The sequence below is a fragment of the Patella vulgata genome, chromosome 4 (genome assembly GCF_932274485.2).
Source record: "Patella vulgata chromosome 4, xgPatVulg1.2, whole genome shotgun sequence".
In the NCBI taxonomy this organism is placed as follows: Eukaryota; Metazoa; Mollusca; class Gastropoda; family Patellidae; genus Patella; species Patella vulgata.
In genome coordinates this window covers 338,704-362,374 of record NC_065882.2, presented here as the reverse complement: position 1 = coordinate 362,374, position 23,671 = coordinate 338,704, and the positions used below count along the sequence as shown (strand labels likewise).

Sequence of the window (23,671 nt, the reverse complement as noted above, 5' to 3'; positions counted from 1 at the left end):
ATTGGGGTAATCGGGGCTTCAGGAACCATCGTCTGGAAAATCATCTGGTATTTTACGTGGTTTAAACACTAGTCCAAACTACCAAACTATTTATTAAATCAGTTGTTTGAACAAATTCCAGCTGTTAGGGTGTCGTGCAAGTAGAACTTCAATGTTTACGCGAGGACGTCGGTATTCAACCCTTCGCAGAGACCAGGCAACGCTTTACTGGCCAGCCGGAAATAGCTAGCCCTAATCATTGTGAACTAGGATAAGTCATGCTATAGGTCGACAACCATTACTCCAATAATTTGTATATTGATTTACTCTAGTTGATTAGAACAATATATTGAAATATACCAGATACATACCTTCCTATATAATACAAACACCTGTTCATTCCAGTAGGACTATGAATTGTAGTTATTTCCCCTGATTGAATCAACGTATTACGTCTAATAATGACGTAATAGCAATTCTTTCTTTTCTCTTTTTCTTTTTCGTTCTTTTGCCAATATATCAATCTGTTTCATAGAGGTATTGTGAAAGTCTTCTTTATAAGTGACCTTTATAAGTTCAAGTATGCCCTCTATATGTGACGTCACATCACACATCGTCGATCATTGGCTCGACAGCCCGTGTATTGTTTACATAAGACGTCGTAGCGTTAACTGGTCTGGGCAGAATGGTGCCTTTTACTAATTTTACATACCCATTTACACTAAATAGGGAATATTGTTTACCGACATAAATTTTAAACACCTTTATTAATTGTTTTAATAATTCAAAATTCTTTTATAGAATTTAATTTGCAGAAAGAAACAAGTTTTAACTTATTGCGAGCTAATTAAGTCACACCGATGTCATCCCTCTCAGTGATTGTAGCGTCCTAGCGAATATTCACTGCTAATCAGTGTAGCGGCCTAGCGAATATTCACTGCTGACCAATGTGCTCTTTTGTGTTACAATTTGGTTGACTATCCTACCTAGTGTTTGACTTTGCACTTTCCGTCAGGTTTTGGTGAATATCCATGTTTCTGCCAGGTTTTGTTGAATATCCATGTTTCTGTCAGGTTTTGGTGAATATCCATAATTTTGAGGTGGGAGGGTCGCGGGGTAAACAGATATAAACTAAAGCGGTGAACACACTTGCTGAATCATTCACATCACGATTAACCATGGCAGCAACCATGTCTTCAAACAGCCCAGTGTCTTCTTGATATCAGTGGTGATTGTCTAAAGAATACTACAATCGGGCGAATGCTTCGACAAAGCGGACATACGCGAATATAATTCGGCTGAATACATGTTTGATTCGGGCAAATAGAAATTTTGACCAATGACACCGAACATACTAAAGCGAATTTCAGCGGCAATTGATTCGGCTGAATGATTCGGACGAATGATTCGGCTAGTGTGTCCACTGCTTAAAGAAAACACCTACGAAAATGACCTTTAACCTGTCAAGATAATCAACCCCCATCCACTCCTTTGTTGTCACTATAAAGATGAACATCAGTGAAATTGTAAATGGTTTAACGATTGACATAAACGGTGAAGTATTGCTGGTCTGAATCCTAATGGTACAGTTCCAGAGTTACCTCCCATTTTATGGAAATCTGATTTAATGATTCCGATTAAGTAAAGTTTCGTAAAATAGATATGCAGATTGCGGATAGGTGAGCAATAATCACGATCTTAATTGCAACAACCATGACAAAATAGAGATGCCTATGCTGGCATCCATACATACTCTAAGATCTACTATGAAGTAGGACAACTTGGTAAGATGAGGCCATTATGTGCTCTAAATAAAGTGAAGAAATTCCAAATAAACCAAATCTATGACCCTAGGTCACAATAGGACAGATTGTAAAATCATATAGGAGCATGTTTCAGCTTCTCCCATTTTTAGTCTGAGATACCATGGAAACAGACGTTACAAACCTTCAGCGATTAAACCAGGGTCGTTGTCCTACAGTTGGAATTAGAGCAAAATTTCTCTCATAGCACACTTTATGATGAATGCCCTTCTTCATTGGTGCAGAAACTCCATTTTATTTTAACTATATTTCATTTGTTGAAATTGGATTTTACTTTCGCTCGTTTGACTTTGTTTACACAACTGTACAATCTAACCACATCTTTAGGAAGTTTCTGTTCAATTATACGCCTCGCAGTGTTTTGTTGGTTTAGAACTAATCCTAGAGAGGGATTTCCCTTGCTATTTAGAGAGAGAGAGAGAGAGAGAGAGAGAGAGAGAGATGGGGTTTAACGTCCACTCGACACAAACTAGATCATTTCGGGACACATGGTTCAATTTTATTTCAATAATTCGCTTGCGCGTAGGGGTCTTTAGCAGTGGGAGGGAACCGGAGGACCCGGAGAAAACCCACGAGGTTGGACAGGCGACCCAACTCCTTGTCATGTTCAACCGGGGAATCGAAACCACACTCGTTGACACAATGACAGACCTAATGATACAGCGCGCACGTGCTAACCATTCGGCTACCCCAACCCCCTCGGCTATTGCTTCAGGAATATGGTGTCCAATATACATGACTTGATTTTTTTTTTATTTATCAAATGAAAAGATACCTTTTTTCCTTTTTACTGCCAAGGTCTATTTTAGCCAATCACAGTGGCTCCAACCAGGCAGGGTTCCTCGTGTCAGTGGTACAGGATGTAGGATCTGATATGGAAAAGCGTCTAGTCCTTCGGATGGTAGGAAAACAAGATCTCGGTTATACCGTTGAATTAGCAGTACGTTAAAGACTCCCTTATAGTGGGAAATAAATAAAATAAAATGACAACTCCCACTGCTAAAGATGTTTACGCGCAAGCGAATTATTGAAATAAAATTGAACCATGTGTTAGTCTCATATTTAAAATGCCTTCCTTTGTAACATTTCTCAGTACTAGGCCCTATTCCTGATTTTTAGAGGTATACTTGAGTCTTGGGGCATGAGTTGTCTTGTAGGAAATATCAGATAGTTATCGGTGTGTTTTTAATGGGGTGGGGGTGGGGGGGGCTGTCATTGATTACCCACGTATTCTTGACAAGGAGTTGGGTCACCTGCTAAAGACCCCTACACGACTACGCGCAAGCGAATTATTGAAATAAAGTGTATCGAGGATGTCCTGAAACCACTAGTCAATATGTTCAAATCTCTCTTCATGGATGGATATCGTGATAAGAGAACAACCCGACTTTATAAAACTGTTTAAAAGTGTTTTATTATTAACAAAATTATAGAAAAAAAAAACAATTATAAAGAAATACTTTACATAAAATTGTTAAAGTTAAGATGAGCTGGTTTTTAGTCTGTGTTTTTTCCTATATTCGATTTTATACGTCCACATTTTCATGTGGACATAATGTCACCGCCTCTGCCTGGATATCTGTGTTTCCGTTTAGAATAAAGTGGACGCTTATATCCCACACATCTCGGATGGGCCCGTCCCCGTCCTACGTAAATTCTGGCAAAGCATGTACTATATATACCAAGGCAGTGGGCCATCTAGAGACCACAATTGTGAAATGTGAAATATATACAAAATTTGTGGATCGATTTAAATTAAGCGGGGGCGGTGGGGGGGGGGGGGGGGTCACGGTGGCTAAGTGGGTAAGACGCTGACTAGCTAGCCTAGAGATCGGGTGTTCGATCCCTGCATTGGCCGAGAAAGTTCATCCTGATTTTCCGGCGTGGTTGCCCTTGTCAGTGATGCAGGACGGAGGGCCTGACAAAGACAGCTGTCTAGTCGGATGGTACGAAGGACCGAGGTCCCGTGTACACATTGGCGGGCACGTAAAAGATCCCTTGGCAGTTGGAATTCGATATACTCCTGTCTAGTTGTTCAGATGGTACGAAAAACCGAGGTCCTGTGTATACATTGGCGTGCACGTAAAAGATCCCTTGGTAGTTGGAAGTCGATTTAAGAGTAGGCCATAGCGCCGCTGTCCGGGCAAAATTCCCCTCATAGCACACTGTATGGCGTATGCCCGTCTTCATTAGCCAAGTTCGGAGCAGAACAGTAGGACGTTAAACCTCATTTCATTTCATTTCATTTCATTTCATTTCATTTCAATGAAACTTACAATATATGTTAATGAGCTTGGTTCGTACCTGATCCTTACACAATATGTATTGTACAGTGTTCTAGACCTTCAAGAGGCCAACTATTGTTCTCCGATTTAGATGACACTCAAGGTGCATATCAAAAGATCTCCCATTTGATTTGTCGTTGTCCGTCCATCTCTCAATCGGTTCACAATTTATTATTAATCCTATAGATATTAAAGGACAATATTGGTTCCAGTCATTATCACATATGTGATAAAACTGGTTAAACACGTTCCAAATATTATTTTATCACAGAGATCATTGCTACGATAGATGCGTAATCAATGCTGCACCAATCGGAAGTGACGAACGCAAAAGGAAAATACGAGTTATCACTCTATATAACTGACTGAAGTGACGGGTGGTAACAGATACATGGGCGAATTTCTGCTCAATAATAATTCCTTCGAAGACCAAAAGTGATAATGACTGGCACCAATATTGTCCTTTAAGATATGTTTATCAACCCTGTCATTTCTAGCATCGTCTGTGATGAAACGGCTAGCTTTAGTGTGAAGCATGGCAGAACATGAACCTGATCGATGTTCGGCATTTTCCGCTGTTCTTGATCATTTTTTGTTAAATTTAATGTGAAGCAATGGGATCATGGCCGGATGAACCCTAGTTATTTTTACGATTCCTGTTATATCAGTTTGAAATGTGAGCTGTCATATATGGCAACCTCCTGTTAATTTAACCTACTCACATCAAAGAGCGAAAATCTGTTATATCTAGTCTTGTCCACTTGGGATTGGATAGCCGAATAGTTAGCACGTGCGCGCTGTATCAGAAGGCCTGTCATTGAGCCAACTGGCGTGATTTCGACTCCACGGTTGTACGTGACAAGGAGTTGGGCCGCCTGTCCAACCTCGTGAGTTTTCTCCGGGTCTCCCGGTTTTCTCCCACTGCTAAAGACTCCTACGCGCAAACGAATTATTGAAGTAAAATTAGTCAAAGAATGACCTAGTTTGTGTCAAGTGGACGTTAAACCCCATTTTTTTTTTCTCTCTCTCTCTCTCTCCCTCTCTCTAGTCTTGTCCACAATCTCTTCACCATAACGGCGTTACCTTTCTAAATTGAGAATGGCCAATTAAATTAATCATGCGTATGTCATTTAAAAGTAGAATCGTTGATCAGTTCCGGATAAAACCGTTCTCTGAATGTCATATCAATTCAGCAGACGGATCATCATAAAACCATTGTTCGGAAGTCTTATATCAATCCAGCAGACGGATCATCGTAAAACTTATATTACAGTCTTTAATACTAAAATATATTGTCTGGAAATCACCAAGAAATATAAGCACCGGACAGACAGATTCGTGGATATGTACGTATGAAAACCCCACAGCCCCGTATAATGTCAACAAATTATCAAATCGATAAAGGCTTCAAAATATAATCCATACAAGAAAATTCCTATTTAACACATAGGAGTCGCCTCTTGGCCCACGCCGGGATTCAAACCCGCGATAAATACTGTCTGGAACACTTATTACCATCTATATACACTCCTTTATCACTTATTATAATTCAACCATTTCTTCCTGTCAAATAATGCGATTTTCCAGTCTATAGCAACATTGTAACGATTGTCGCATTTTTCTTCTGAAACTCACGGACATTAAACAATAGAGAAATGGATTTAAGGCGCTATTCAGATACAACATTAAGAACGCACTTGGTGGAAACAAACCAACTAAAAATGAAGGCATCGGATACAAATCCCAATAAATGAGAAAAAGTCGAACATTATGAGGCAGAACACAGACACTGAATGAAATAACGATAGCTAACAATAGTCGAATAACACGTCTTCGTGATTTTAATGCACGGTTTGAATTCATTCTGAACGGTGTCCGACGATTTAAAGCAAATGCAGACGTTGTGACTTTGTTTATCGGTGATCTAGAATCTGTTGAGCTGCTTTTTTCCTGCTCTTCGACTGGTGCCTCATCCGTTTTAAACTGTTTGTCTGTAATAACACTGGTACGATCTGATATGAGACTATTATTAGGAGAACTGGTATACCACAAGACTAAAGATATCTTAGAATACATGAAACCCATGATGATCAATGGTGCCACATACCACATGATAACATTGAAGGTATAGTATAGTTTCATGTTGATGATATCTGGTTGTAGAAAACAGAATTCATCCATTCCTCCATCAGGTGAAGGAATATAGAATACACTGAATATAACCAGATGTGGAATATTATAAACACACGCTATAATCCATATTGAACACTGAAATATAGAAAATAACATAATTACTATACACAGTTCACCCAGTTATTTATCAGAACTACTGACACTATATCAACCAAATCGGTCCTTGAGATCTTATTACCAGAACACTCTTGTCGTTCCACACTCAAAATTGAAACATTTTGGTGACAGAAGTTTTAGTGTAGTTGCTCCTTAATTGTGGAATGATTTAGCTATGAAAATCCGAAACAGTGAAACTTTGACTACTTTCAAATCACAGCTGTAGACTCACTTATTTCGAGAATGCTGCGAGAATTAGACTTTCTGTTCACTTGTGTATATAATTATTGTCTCATTGTGCTTTGGGCATGCTTTTGGATGGATTTGGCGCTCTACAAATGTACATTGTTATTATTACTGCTTATTAATGAGCGACGTCTCGACGAGGAGTTTCTAGTCCTTATCAAACAATTGGGATATTATTGACACTAAGCGATGGAGACTCAAGTACTTCCGGTCTGTGGATAATAACATACCGACTGGTATATATACCTGTCTGGGTTATAGATAATCTGCAAGGTGAAATGAAATCAACCGAAATGGAGTTTAATGTCCTAGTTTTCTGCAATAGCCAGGCTAATGAAGACAAGCATAAGCAATGCAATGTGCTATGAGGGACATTGTGCCTGGAGAGCCGCGCCCCGCCTACATTTCATCGAATTCATAATTCAAGGGCTCTTTTAGGTGCACGCACGCGGGATTTCGATTTTTCGTCCCATCCGAACGACTAGATATTGTTCTTTTTCAGATCCTGTGCACCACTGACAAGAGGAAACCACACTTGTATCCCGGATGATCTTCTCGGCCATTACCGGGAGATCCGGGTTGGTGTGTCACCGCATTATTCACTGATCCAGCGTGTCTCCCAACAAACACAGAAACTAAAATATTACCTGGGCTATAGCTAATCTACACGGTGTAAACAGTATAATTACCTGGGCTATAGCTAACCTACACGGTGTAAACAGGTTGTTGGCCCTCAGCGGAAACATGGTGGCTACAAATCTTTCAACTGATATCACAGTCAACAATAGAATTGACGTCATATAACTCATATTCTGTACAAAATAATACACTTTACACATGGTCTGAAATATAATATATTACACTTTACACATGGTCTGAAATATAATATACTATTCAAAAAAAGTAGGGGATATTTGATTTTTAAGTGTTATTAAAGTCACCTAATGAAACTGACGAAGAAACAAATGACAAAATGAAATGAAGTTCACATTCATCGATTTATTCCAAATGATCGTTAGACTAAGTAAGGCACAGACTGACCATTATAAGGGTAAAATGATACCTGGGGTCAAACAGCAAAGTTACCACAGCATCACAACCAAGTCAGTAACGGGTAAATCCTCCTCTGTTTGCCAAACAAGCATTGATCCGACGTGGCATACTCCTAATGAGAGGTCTAAGGTCATTTTGGTCCAGATTGTCCCATTCCTGTTGCAACGCAGCAGCAAGTTCTTGGACATTGGCAGGACGTTGTTGACGTTGACGTAACCTCTGTCCAAGCATGTCCCAGACATGCTCGATGGGGGAGAGGTCGGGACTCAGTGCTGGCCAAGGTAATGTGGTGATGTTCTGTTGTTGGAGGTAACCTGTAACGATCCTGGCCCTGTGACATCTTGCGTTGTCATCCTGGAAGATGAAACGGCGGCCATGACGTCGTGCGAACGGCACAACATGGACTGCCAAGATGTTGTCCCGGTAGTACTGGCCTGTAACACGCCCTGCAACAACATGTAAAGCCGTTCTTCCAGCAACAGTGATGCCTCCCCACACCATAACAGAACCATCCCCAAATCGATCATGTCTGATGACGTTAACGTCTTGGAAGCGCTCGTTTCGACGACGCCACACCTTCCTACGTCTGTCCAAAAAATCAACAGTGAACCTTGACTCATCTGAAAACATCACATTGCTCCAGCGTCGATTATCCCAGTGTTGACGATCCCTACACCAACGACGTCTTGCCTGAATGTGATGATCTCTCAAACAAGGGATAACGCGAGGACGTCGGGCGCGAAGGTGACCCCTATGCAGTCGATTCCGAATCGTCTGGCCACTCACTCTCACACCAGTGTCTGTTTGAAGACGAGCGCTGATCTGATTTGCTGTGATGACACGATTTCTCAAGGCCAAGGTACGGATAAATCGATCCTGGGCTTGAGTTGTCGCCCTTGGTCGACCTGAACGTGGTCTGTCCTGTACAGATTGTGTATCACGGTATCTGGACCATAGCCTGCTTATGACAGACTGAGAAACATTCATCGTCCGCGCCACAACCGCCTGTGTTGTGCCGATCTGTAGCATGCCAAGGGCACGTAACCTTTCATTTTGGGTAAGCCGACGCATATCAAAATTTGTTTTCTGGTCACTAAAACAATTAAACTGATGTTTCCACCCTGGAATTCAATGCAACAATGACTGTAACATTCAAAGTCAGAGTCGTGCAAATCTTGGATTGGACCCCCATGATGATCCCAAGCATCACCTGCATTCCATGCGGTAGCTATTGGTGCGTTTGGGCGTCACATGTAACTGGAAATGTTTCTTCTGTTAGGTTCTATAGTGACTTTTTTCGTAGTCATTTGCATATTTTAGTATTATGCCCCCAAAATCAAATATCCCCTACTTTTTTTGAATAGTATATAATACACTTTACACATGGTCTGAAATATAATATATTACACTTTACACATGGTCTGAAATATAATATAATACACTTTACACATGGTCTGAAATATAATATAATACACTTTACACATGGTCTGAAATATAATATAATACACTTTACACATGGCCTGAAATAAATGAAATGAAATGGTATTTAACGAACCACATTTCTGTACTTCCGGGGAAATAAGCTTGACCATTCTCTCAAATGAATTCTGTCATTCATGATCCAGTATATTTGGTTTAAGTAGACCCAACACGCTACACGCTAAGAATATTGAAATACCGATTCTGAAATCGCTATGTTAACCTAGGCAAAAAATGTGGTCGTAATTTTGTAATTAATGACATGCAAAATTGCAACATTATATTGTTAGCTATAAGAATGACTTAGCCGATGAGTGGTATCAGGTGTTCAAGAAAGAGTAGAAAGACATACCTCTCCTAAAATCCAAACAGGTGATAGAAAAGTTGTTAAACTTGGGATAACACAGAATACTCCAACACTGAGATCAGCTACAGCCAGATTAGCTAGAAATACATATGGTCTGGTTCTCATCCGAGCATTCTTCAATATTATAAATAATACCAACGCGTTACCTGAAATATTAAATATATTTTAAAAGTGGGGTTTGAGGTCCTAATTTCTGAGGTAATCGGGGGCCGGGATTTGTGGGAAACTTGAATATTTGCCTACTTTTCCTCACACTTAAGCTGCCAGTGTACACCAATGTTTACATGGGACCTTGTTTTTCTTTGTATACCAGACGCTTTTCATGTCAGGCAACACGGACAAGATATAACCAGACGGGAAGATCATAAGAAACTTTCTCGCCCAACACCGGGATTAAACCGTGACACTCCTAGTTAATGAGCACGCACCATAACCGCTGGGCCACTATAAAAAAACCCTGTATAATCAATACTCGTGTTTCGAGTCATATATTATAGTGTTTTCGATAATTACAACATGTCTAAAGCTGTGTCCAGGTCGTGTTTACGATAATTACAATATGTCTAATGCTGTGTCCAAGTCGTGTTTACGGTAATTACCTCATGTCTAATGCTGTGTCCAAGTCGTGTTTACAGTAATTACAATATGTCTAATGCTGTGTCCAAGTCGTGTTTACGGTAATTACCTCATGTCTAATGCTGTGTCCAAGTCGTGTTTACAGTAATTACAATATGTCTAATCCTGTGTTAGAGTGTTTAAATATGAGAATGGAAGCGTAATAAATACTACTCAAAAGTCTAGACGTATAATACTTAGTGTTTTCGATTTACATCGTCGATGTGGACATTGACATGCCGGTCAACTAGGTTCGTGACTGTTTTCCAGCGTAGCTAATTGTAACGGTAGACAGACAATATGGCAGACGGCCATGTTGAAGAACATCGGATTTTAATGAACATTAGGCCCCCGTATGAATGAAATATCATTTCATCACGAATCATATTTCAAATGACAAAATTTTGAGCTAATTTACATGTTGTTCGTTCACAATAAGCGAATGAATCGAGAGATACAATGTAATAATTGATTTATATAACTCCTGTAGTCAATATAATACAGATAAACCAATATCTAATACATGACGTAAATAGAGGACGTGTTTTTAAATAGGTACGTAGCAGTTGTTCGTTTCGTTGTGGAATATCCCGTAGTTCTAGTTTGCACAGCAGAATGAAAAGATACGCGGGAAATAAAAGAATCACGATCATCGAGACGTATTATCAATATATATCTCCGTTCGAATTTTTCAGGGGATCAACGACACAATATACCGTTAGTCGCCTCTCCTGTCCGTCCATCGTTAACCCTAAAGCGGCTAGAGTTTTTGACAAGATTTTATTTTCAAATATGGAATGTGACTATTTGGTGACACGAGGACGAATCTATAACTATTCAGACTTTAACGATAATCCATTCGGAACTTCTGATAATCTTATTAACGTGTTTTTAAAGGATTTTATTTTCAAATTAGATGAGAAACATTAGGACTATGAGAATATTAACCATAGTGCTTAATTCCCGCAACAATATAATTAAATTGATCATTTAACACCTGATCTAAAAATAAAACCCACGGTAGATAATCTCCCGACTTGGATTCAGCCCACTAAAAGATTTACCTAACAATTTTAGACGGAGCTAGTTGGTATATATCGCCTGTAGGCGTTGCTGAATAGCATTTTCATTTCACCAGATCGAAATATCGAACGGAATTAAACCATTACCCAAACCATACCTTTTATAGATTTGTTTTCCCTGAATCTCTCGAATTACGACCCGAGGTTTTAATTTGAGTCAATGGATGAGGTCAGTAAAAGGTTAGTGCTAGTGTAAGAGTTTGTGTCAGTAAAACGTTAAAGCTAGTGAAAGAGTGTAATTGAACAATATGTTAGTCCCGAAAATACCTAGTTGGTGTCGAGTGGAAGTTAAACCCCATTTCTCGCTCTATTTCAAAACCACTGCCAGCAGCCCCACGTCACTACAGACTAAACCAGGCTATTATATGAGACTAACTACCACACGATCACGGGTAGCAGCCTCACGACTAAACAAGGCCATCATGGATTAACTACCACACGACTACGGGTAGCAGCCTCATGACATTACAAACTAAACCAGGCTATCATATGACACCAACTCCCACAGTAGCATTAGGACAGATGAGAATGATTATTGTCATTCTTGCATTGGTCACATTTTTATTTATTTGCTTATTAAAAAATACACTGGCAACAGATTCATGAAATTACAGACCAAGCAAGAATATCGTATGTAACTACCTCCCACGGGACCATTAGTGGCGATTTACGACATTGCCATCCCATGAAAATGAAAACAAAATCCCATAGAATCTAGAATTGTAATGTTGGCCCAATAATATACGTTCTGATTAAAATACAGATCTCTATTTCGTTTCGTTTTATTTTATACTTTCGGTGGCTTCTACTACATGAAGATATGACCGGTTGTAGTGGAAGGTCGTGCCATAGGTCATGCGAGCGGTTTTTGAACCTATGACTTCAGACATTTGATTAACCAATCAGCGTTGATGTTTCTAGTGGAATACCCACAGTTCCGTGAACAGCACGCCAAGAACTCGCCGTAATAGACCGTTTCATTGGTTAAACCGTCACACCAACCATAGCGCGGGTTATATAACAACTCTTCTAGATTCTAGTGTAGTAAAGACAAGTAAAACGAAATTTTGAACTATACAAAACAAAAGGAAATAGGATCTGTGTTTTAATCGGATTGAATGATAGAGGGCATACCATCTTTAAGCGAATAAGCAAAAGTTTCTTTAAAAAATATTCTCTCTAAAGTATGGTAGGAGTGAATGAAAGAAATGTTGTCAACAAAACAATTATATAATCGTGAATGAAAAATCACACAAGATGGTGAAATCTGCTGTAAAGACAATAATTATCTGTTGATTTGTGACGCCTACTGGATGATAACGTTAAAATACTCGGTAATTGCTAGGTTACCAAATGGGTGTCTGATTTTTAAATGCAAGAGACGGCGGGAATAATGACATATTAGAGACTTTTGGCAAGCGTAATTTCCTGGTCCGTATCGCGTATCCGTATGGATTTTGCGTGTGACGTCATCAATGTCTGTGTATTTCTCATACGTGATACGGCACACGGATACGGCAGCACGTATGGAACGGCTTTCATACGGAAATGTTCCGTATAACACTGTCGTCTTTTTACCGTCGTTTTTTTCTACTTTTAGACGCTGAAATGTTGCATCATAGCGTTTTTATGAATCTATGTGTATCCTAGAACACGAAGGTGTATATTTGATGTGATTTTAACAGTGATAACGACTTGAATTTAATCATTATTTTTGATGGGTTGTTCTCGGAATTTTCATATTTTTCCCGCCTGTCTGCATACTGGTTGATCTACGGGCTAAACTTTCTGAAATGATACATTAGTGAAACCAAAAATTTCTAAAATCTGCCAAAACTCTAAAACTACATTGACGCAACGTATCACGTATACGATACGGATACGGGATACGGATGGGAAAAATCCGCTTGCCAAAAGTCTCTATTGTATAATACATCCGTACCAATTACAGAAAGAGATAAGAGAGAGAGAAATGGGGTTTAACGTCCACTCGACACAAACTAGGTCATTTCGGGACTAACATATGGTTTAATTTTATCTACATAATTCGCTTGCGCGTAGGGGTCTTTAGCTGTGGGAGGAAACCGGAGGACCAGGAAAAAACCCACACATGGCCCGAAAGAATCTTTCTGGATTGAATATAAATCTTTCTGGGTAATATCAAATATTTTAATATTTTATCCAAATCCTGTGTGAGGTATTAGACTTTAATTCTCGTCTAATAATTGGAATGCAATGAGGTTTAACGTCCTACTGGTTTAATGAAGACGGACATACGCCATACAGTGTGCTATGAGAGAAACTTTGCGCTACGGAATATCTCGAGGATCGAACGCGGGATCTCCAGGCCAGAGACCCAACGCCTTACTCACTGAGCCACCGCGGTCCCCTGTTTGAAATGAGACTGTATCTAGTAATGCAAGACTGAAAGATAAATTGAACTTACCAGCACAGCAGCAGATGAACACAACAGAATACGCTACAATAAAAACAGCTCGAACAAATGGTACATCGAAGGGGTTGACGAAGATGATTCCCGATGATAATGTTGTATTATCAGACAACGATCCATTAAACCCTCCGATTAACGTTATATTCATCATCGTCGTCATGATCACTTCATAATCCTAATGACACTGAAATTAAATGTTCACAGCTGAATGAAACCTGTTACCACTGTTTGTCGTGTATTTTGTACACGAGGAGCAGTCCATTTGCTGAGTACACTATTTTGCTTGAATACACTATTTTGCCTATAACGTTTTTTTAGGACTTCGAATTTTGTCTTATGGTTTGGATTGTTCGTACTTGGTTTTATTTTATTTACGATAACCATTCAAGTCTAGACTAACACTTTTTATGAATTAAAAGACGTTAAACCTGCCTCAAAATTCACGTTTAAAGGCTGGCGGTGGCTTCGGTGCTCAAGCGGTAGAACACAAGCCAACTATCGGCAAGAATATTCTGGAGATTCAAATCCCAGTTTCTTCTTGTTCTTAAGTCTAAAAATAATTACTTACACAAGAAGTTTCTACCGAAGATAAATGACCCTATCAGTTTAACCTAAATGATAAACGTTTTATTATAATACTCAGATACTCAAGATAATAAAAACCTCCCGAGAAACTCCTCACTAACTCTAAACATAACAAATATATTTATAAAAATTGCCTAAACAGTCTAGAGGTGAGAAAATTTACAAAATGTTTCTTTTTTTTTCTCGCATTTGTATTAAAAAGTTTCTCAACACCTCATTGGCGTAGTCTGCTTATTTCTTTCGATACTTTATTATTGTGAAGTTGAGGCGTTGGTGCGTTATCTTTGCCCAGAGATACGTTGGTGATAGACGTTGTGATCATCTAAGGAGGCTGTAGAAGCAGGTGGACGTTGGGGGAAAGTGTCAACCCCATACTGAATGATAAATTAGGGTACACCAAAAGGTAGGGATATCAGAGTTACGCCCATCAACACCTTTCCTAGCGTCTCTGGTCATTGGTCCAAAATATGCCAGTTCCGTTCAGTTTTTACAAAGATATTCCCCAACATCCTCTGTAGACCTTAAAAACGGACGTAAAATTAAAACGGCAAAAACTACAAGCCACTACAAATATGGCCAAAATGAATCCAAATACACATGACTGGATTCTGATTAAAATAACAAATACACATGACTGGATTCTGATTAAATAACAAATACATATTTATTCCATTGTTTTGATTTTTATTGGCCGTTATGACTAATTTATGGTCGTTTTGACGAAAGGTGATGTCCGATTTGGTCTATTGGTTTGGCCGTTTCGTCTAGAGCCCGTTTAAGAAAGCCCTCGCTATCGTTATTTTTAATCCATTTGAATATAGAGCAGGAGAACACCAATGGTTGATATTTTTGATTTTGTTTTCCCTATTTAATAAGCAATTTGAGTACATCTTCGCATGCATTTTAAGCCGTAGAAAATTTGATTAAATGGCGATCAGCGACTTTAAAGGAGCTAAATCGCTAATATTTGGGACCTAGAAATTAACACAATTGGGTCTTAACCCATATAATAATGTAATATGAATGTATATAAATTGATTTACATTCAATCGTTTCCGTTTTTTACTCTAGTTTCAAAGTCTCAATCGAATGGAAATCTCTAGCATCTGGTTATTCCAGTCAACACCGATTGTATTTATTGCACATGCTCTCTACATAAGGATATGGGCGTCACCGTTTGACATGATTTGTGGAATATGTCTAGCCGCGTTCGTCGTGTCTCTTGTTACAAATGGCGTTGAAACGGTTTTAAGGTAAACGATTCGTGTACCAATGGTAAAAGGTTTAATTTGTCTTAAATATTGGATATCAGAAGCCCATATTTTTCCGGTAAGATCACAACATTAATGTTGATTTAAATTAACAAATAATTCGTGTTTTCAATGCCGAATTCGTGATTTGCCAATAACGAACAACGAGCCAGCACGTTATTCGGGATTCGCCACTAAAAGAGAACGATCTATCTTGCATCCGACCATTTCCGCGTTGGGTGACTGACTAGCATGGAGACGACTGTTTGTCAAGCGAGTAGAGTGCTGACTGTTTTTTTAGAGTGCACGAGACAGTCATCTCCAGCAATCACCTGTTTTATTGCCGAATCCCGAATAGATGATTTTAAAAAACCCAACATTTTATTGAACACAAAGAAAAGAAACCCGAATCCCTATACTGATGGTAATACTGTAATTGTAGGTAGCTATTTATAGTGTAGACACCGATTTGACCGTAAGAAAATCTAAGGGGAGATCCCATCACGGGGAGTGAATGTATACCGCGTCTATAACGGTGTGAGCATGCGCTAAACAGTAAACACACACTGGGGGTCATCTCACAATGCCACATCGGGTATTATATACATTTCCTATAGTCATTATATGCATTTAAAAACAAAACGGACCAGATGTCATGTATTAATAGTTAAAATATCTTGACACTCGAAGAGTTGGTGCTTCTTAAAGAAAGTCGACATAAGCCTCGGGATTTAGTTAAATGAGCTAAATCTCTTATCTTTGGAAACTAAAATGGACGAAAATGGGTCAAGCAGTACATGTTAATGCACTATGAATGCACTTTTACAGTTATTTCTCACAATACGCGAGCAGATCAAAAGGGCGTCCTGGCTAGAGATAATGAAGAATAATTTATAGGTGACAGGTTATACCATAGAGGAGACGGTCCCATGTGACCTCATTGTTGACCTTGAGCAATATTTTACTGTACATTCATTACGAACTGTTGTGTTGACAACTTTAGTTTTTGTTGTTAAAATGGAATTTAACCCTGATGCGTCGAAATACGGTTGTCTTACCATCGATAAGGTCACGTGTAACCGAGTTTTTATTAGCGACGCCTGGTGGGAATTTCTTCAGCAAGGACACCCACTGAATGGTAGTCGCTCGCGTCTGGTAAGTCCAATCTACAGTACTGTTGGACATTTCACTCACCCACTGACGTTTAGCTTTGTTTTAAAATTGTTCACCGTCTTAAATATTGGATATCAGGAGCCCATATTTTCACGGTTAAGATCACGACACCCCTATCGATTGGAATGAACCAATAATTCGTGTTTGTGATGTCGAGGGATCTACGGCGGCTAAGTGGGTCCCGTGTTCGATCCCTACATTGGCCGAGAAAATTCGTCGGGATTTTCCGGCGTGGTTTCCCCTTGTCAGTGATGCATGACAGAAGGTCTGGCAAGGGACAAGGTACAGTTGTTCGAAGGTGACGAATCACCGAGACCCCGTGTACACATTGGCTTGCACGTAAAAGATCCGATGGAGAAATTTACCCTCATAGCACACCGTATGGGGTATGCCCGTCTTTATTAGCCCAGTAGGGGCAGAACACTAGGACGTTAAACCCCATTTCATTTCATTTTCATTTTTATAATATCGAAGACTCTGGATAATATTTTAAGGTTTAGCTCCTTTACTCAATCTGATTAAAATACAGATTTATATTTCGTTTCGTTTTTTTTATACTTTTGATGGCCTACAGTACATTAAGATCTGATTTTTAAAGCCTATTCGATTTTTAAAGCCTATAACAGAGATTTTATAGGATTAAAATAATCAATATCCGAATTATCCAACGCAAAAATTTAAAGACTTGGCCCATTTCCTCTGTCTTAAAGTATTAGCTCAAACTACACTTGGATCTGGAAGACTTGTTATTTAACTCGTGTTCTGCTTGAAATGAGGGGCCAGCCAATCAAATGGTCTGTCGAATCGAGTGTTTGACCTTTTTTGCCCGGAACTGTGGGCAATCCACTAGTAACATCAATGCTGATTGGTTAATCAAATGTCTGACGCCATAGGTCAAAAGTCGGTCTTTTTACCCCTGACGTGACCTATCGCTATAACTTGTCAGATCTTCATGTAGTGTAGGCCATCGAAAGTATAAAAAAACGAAACGAAATATAGATCTGTATTTTAATCAAATTGGCGGTTTGTAAAAAAAATCACCAAAACAGTTCATAGGAGTTAACAAGGGTCGTTGTCCATCTAGCCAGTTTAGTTCTTGGTCTGAAAATGAAATGGAATGGTGTTTAGCGCCTTACTTTCTGATTTTGTTGGTAGTTCATTTCTTCAAGAAGTTATTTGAGTCTAATAACCATGTCTATATCAGACTTTAAGACGCTAGGCTTTCTTTGTAATGTACAAATTTGTATTGAGTCTAATACGCATCCCTATATTAGACACTAAAACGCCGGGTTTTCTTTGAAATATCCAAATATGGATTTGTAATTTGTAACGAGTCACGTTTTATTAAATGTCAAGACCATGGGTTTTATATAATGTAAATATAAATATATATATATATATATATATATATGTCTTCTATTAGTTAACGATATACTATGTAACCATAGACAATGGTAACTATAGCCAATTAAAACCACAGTGTTACTATGTAAATATGTATAAATATACTATACTGTCCATCTTTATACAATGACATTATTTATGAATAGTCCCAAGACGGACGAAAAGTACTTTAAAATGTTAAAATGTTATTAAACCAGTGTTGAAGTCAGTTTGTGTCGGCATACCCTTTTTTATCTTTTCATCGTTTACCGTGAAGCAAAGTAGTACAGCTTTACGGTTGTACTAATATTTCTGGATATATATATATATATATATATATATATAATGCCATGCTAGTTTGGATTAAAACATTTACCAGAATTTTGAGATCTTGTGCAATTTTTTATTTACCAATTACGGAAGATTGTACAAATTTGTACTTGATAGAAATTACCACTATAACATCAGTGATAACATTATGAGATTTCACCAGATCCCGTATACATGTTGACGCGCACTGGAAAGAACCTTTAACAGTTGGAATTTGTTGACGATTAGTCGGAAACTCGGTTGTTCGATTTGTGCAGACAGTACAAACACTATTTTTTTTCATTTCAGTACATTTCTTTGTTCGGGGAGCTCGACTGTTGTTAGATGGTCCTCAATCTCAACATCAGACCCACCAGAGAGGAGAACAAACAAGCTAGCTACCATTCAGTTTTCGAACGTTAGGTACGTACGAACAATCCAGATCGTGGATGCCGCGCATGCCTTCTACACCCGGAACAACTACATGTGACTATTATTATGTTGATAATTTTTCCCATTTACTCGATTTCTTTTAATGGAATCTTGGTCGATTACCCCTTCTACTTCTTTTATTGGAATGTTGGTCGATTACCCCGTGTGGATTTAATACCATTAATAATTGCTATAAAAAATGTCCACCATGAGTAGTGAGGAAATGTCGCCAACCATAAGCGATCAAATAACAGGACGAAAGTCATCCGGAACACAATGCCATTTTCTTATACGAAGAAGTAAACACCATCAGCATAGATTGGATAAAAGTTTTTATATGAAGCTTTGAATTACTTGGTTTCATTCAGTTAAATATATATAGAATAGCTCGTAATTTACACGTACTAATGGCCTAGAATTACTTGGCTCTAAATAAATCATAACGCGGGATGTGGTATATAACAGACATCATACCATTTTATAAGGAAATTCAGAATAAAAACAGGATATTAATCTTATTACAGAATGGCATACTTCTTCTGACATTTAACTTCACCCCAAACCGGCATACTATGTCTGAAATGCTATGAGGCGTTATTCGCAGAGTTTTCTCCCTGCTGAAACTTCAGTACGTTGTTCTGGCATTTGCCTTAACCTCAAATAAAATATTATGTAACGTCCTTCTTTTCTGCTTCATCCGGGCTGCTGACAATGCGGGTTTTTGGTGCCGTTTCACAAAGCCCACGTAGTTATACGACGTTATCATGGTAAGCATGGAAACCACACGGACACCGGTGTCAGCAATTGACATATTGGAGATCACGTCTCGACTCGATCTTATAATCACACCAAACCTGGATTTCTACCAATCGTGATTGAATAATTCTTAAAACAATTCTGCATATTGATTACTTTATAATTTTCACCATTTGGGCCTAGTTGAATTTCTGCTGTTTCAATTAGAGCGAGTCATGCCATTGAACGATAAAAACTGTTAATGAGAAAACTACTGTTTGGAAATGGGCAGTTGGACTTGGATGAAGATTAGACGGATAACTCTGACTTTCGAGTAAAATATTTTTCATTGTATTCATCCTAATATGTTAATGGACATGTTTACCGGATAATAAAAATAATTTAGTATACAAATAAAACCGTCAACCATTACTATGCAAACTTAATTGTCCTTAATTAGAAAGTCCATATATAACGTATTTAAATCTGATCCGATCCTAAATCTATCAAAGAACTATTTCACTGGCATGTATGCGTAGTGATTAGTCTGAAAGTAGACCTTATCACGAGAGGTTTATTCAGTCCTAATTCTTCCTTCATCCTGCTTTAAAACGTCTGCCTGCCTATTGCCCATTTGCGTTCCAATTTCACGAAATCCTGAACACGCGACTTTGTCTTCGGAAATTTATAAGAAGTTTAGGTTGTTATTCTCAGTTTCTTCTCTGACTTCTAATCGCGATGGATTCTCAGTTTCTTCTCTGACTTCTAATCGCGATGGAATATATGGCGCTGGTGGAAAGGCACACAATTGAGTCGGCTTCAATTTTAATGATAATTAATTAAATGGGGTTTAACGCCCTAGTTTTCTGCCCCAAATCGGGCTAATGGTTTTCGCGACTGTGCTACGGGGGAAATTTTACCCAGACAGCGTTACTACGGTATACTCAAATTCCGAATTCTGTCACTAGACGCTTGTCTTTGTGAGGCGCTCTGCCATGCACCATTGCCATGGAAACCAAGCTGGGAAATCCGGGGGAACTTTCTAGACTAACACCGAGATTAAATCCCAACTGGCTCCAGTTTTCATGTTTAATGTTTCATTGACTTTAATGTTAATTCCCGTCTCTTAGACCGGCTCTAACTTTTTCCCAAATTTTCGTGCGGTTGAACGCTTTCTACCACAGATGGAGCATCATGTGGCAACCTCTTGCCCAAAAGTACGTATGAGGTTCACCATGGAAAACTTGAGGTTCACAAGCTGAACGTAGCGGGTAAACATGCAACTGTCCGCCCTTGCAACCTAACCAACCTCTCATATTCTCCCGCCTCAAAATCATGAATATTCATTATCAAACCTTGAGAGAATATGTATGTTCAACCCCTTTTCTTAGATTCTACACCAAAAGGTCAACAAAGATCGCCATGCGTAGGAATAATCGATGAGCTGTGTCCAAATGAGATTCTTGGCTATCACTGCCGTGGATGGCCTCCCCTGGACCTAGAAATGATCCAACACAGCTTGTCAGTTTGTTTCAATTTAAACCAGACTATTTGTGTAAGAGTGGTGTTTACAAACCAATTTAATTATCTTTAATAAGTAAAGAGGTCAATAAATGATTGCTTTCTGTTCAATTTGGGTCCATTTAAGTAGATAATTAACAACCGAATATTTATTTATCTTGGTGATTAATAGTTATAGTCACGAGACAAATATAACCAGACATAAACCGGAAGGTGTTATCATTAAAGGGGTATTATCATTAAAGGGGTTTTATCATTAAAGGGGTATTATCAAAGATTATATAAAGAGTTGACAGTTCTCGCTATAAGATTTAAAGAAAAAGATAACGTAAATAGAATATGCCGAAAATTTCAGTCAAATTGTTCCGCTCTGAATCGAGATATTAGCTTTTAAATTTTAGCCTAGCCTCGATCATCATTATTACAGTCGGTACGATAAAGTCTCGATTATCAAATTTTACATTTAATTTTATTTAAAATAAATGTATCCCAATCCGCTAAATATCACAGGCTAGTTGATTATGGTCTGGATCAATTAATTAATGTCTAATTAATAATTTAGATAACATTTCAGGGCTAAAGAAAGACCTGTTATAAGCAGATTTAGCTCTTGTATAATGTATATGTTTAAATTTTAGATATCACCTTTTTTAGTAAGCAGTACTGAGAAATATTTTGCTTGAAGGTTAAAGATGCGAAGGTTATTAATGTGCTTCAATTTGTCATTCATGGTGGAGGTGACATTTTCCCTAGCCTCCGTCTGGCTTTACAACTTAGTTAATAATAGACCATAGCAACGACTATTATCAGTAAGGACGGTTCCATCAGCCATTTAACACTTGTTCTAATTTATTCCACAGAGACAATTACGCAGCAGAACCTCACCAACTTAGCACAAATCAAGTATCGAAAGACACGCATCCGACAACTGCTGTTAGACGAAATAGCGCGAAAACAAATTGTAATTTTTCATACATCTAGACTGTATACGCAAATTTTATAAATGCATTTGTTATGTTTAGTGTTGGCGAACCTCGTTTCTATTTTAGTGAAAAGTCTCACAGACTGGAGGTTATTGTCTGGAGTTTCAGATATCATGAAAACCATGATACACCACTGAAAAGAAACTATTAACAAATTGCAAGGTTACCATGGTGATCGTCATCTCATGTATTGATATATATGACGGTGTCATGTACGATGCAGAGTAAATTTGCCCTCTCCAAACAACCTTTAAATTACAATTTAAATTGACAATAAATTGACATGGCCTCTATAATTTGGATAGATCGGTTTATATTGACTAGATCGCGTTAATATGGGTTGTAAATAATTGATTATGCCCCTCTCCTTTAGGCTAACGATTTAAATTGACTACACCATTTCAATTGGGTAGAATTATTTAAATTGACTACACCATTTCAATTGGGTAGAATTATTTAAATTGACTAAACCCCTTCAGTTTGGGTAGAGTTTTTTAAATTGACTACACCCCTTTCATTTGGATAGAACGATTTAAATTGACTACACCTCTTTAATTTAATGGACGACGCCTCCTCAATTAAAATAGAAGGATTTCCAAATTACATCGACAAAACCCTCTTTAATTCGGTGTAATAATGAAACAATAAAAAACCCAAACACATTAAAAAAGTAAGTGATATCAACAAATATTTGTACATTATAATTATTGATATAAATCGATGAACATTGACGTAAACGAAAATCAGATGATCTGATAACAAACTGTTTTACAGAATAATACATCATTGATCATCCTGGTCTAGATGTCATCCAACCAACTCGTATTATTAAATGATAAATTGTTTGCTCTTGATTAATAGGAAATCATCACTTTTTAAATTCTGGCATATTGAGGCTAAAATTTGTTTCGCGAAATCGTTATCTGTTTTTAATATGGAATGAAATTTGATGGCACTGTGATTAAGTTCATAGAATATACAAAGGCCATTAAATATGGAATATAATCATTAAAAAACACAACACAGTTTATATGGAAATACAATCACTGGTTTATAAGTATAGCACGACGTTTCGACAAGTATACTCTTATCGTTATCAAGCACAAATGATATTTAGTTAAACTAAAAGGTGATATTTATAGTAAAACAAAAAAGAAGCCATAGATAAATGCTGTTATAATACAAGATAATAGTTAAATTGATCAAAGGATAATTAAAACTTAAATATCCCGAGTTCGAGCCGGGTATTGACCGTGAAAGTTCCTCAGAATGTTTCCAGCGTGGTTCAGGAAGGAAAGCTCTGTCTTTCGGATGGGACGAAAACCGATGTCCCTTGGCAATTGTAATTCGACGAATTTGCCTCGTGCATACCGCGTGCGATTCTTGTGCAGAACAGCCGTATCTTTCTGAGCCTCTTGATTATTATAAACCCACAGGATCCTCCATTGACACATCATTACGTCACATTGACACATCATTACGTCACATTGTATTAAACCCAGTAACTGTGTATATATGACCCTCCACCATAAAACCAGTCACATGTCCCAATGTTAAAAAAAACCTGTGATTTAATGCTTATTTAAAGGGGATCAAAACAGCTTTCTGTTGATATATAAAATATACAAAT

At 38.1% G+C, this 23,671-nt stretch overlaps 1 protein-coding gene across 1 annotated transcript; it reads right to left on the bottom strand.

Moving 5' to 3' along the window:
- Positions 1–3,191: 3,191 nt before the first annotated feature.
- Positions 3,192–20,853, bottom strand: LOC130012530 (trissin receptor-like). Its single transcript, XM_056100664.1, has 5 exons — positions 20,847–20,853; positions 9,507–9,667; positions 7,332–7,434; positions 6,127–6,195; positions 3,192–3,199 (listed from the first exon to the last, which is right to left on the bottom strand). The coding sequence occupies exons 1-5, from the start codon at positions 20,851–20,853 to the stop codon at positions 3,192–3,194; spliced, it is 348 nt and encodes a 115-aa protein (XP_055956639.1).
- Positions 20,854–23,671: the final 2,818 nt, after the last annotated feature.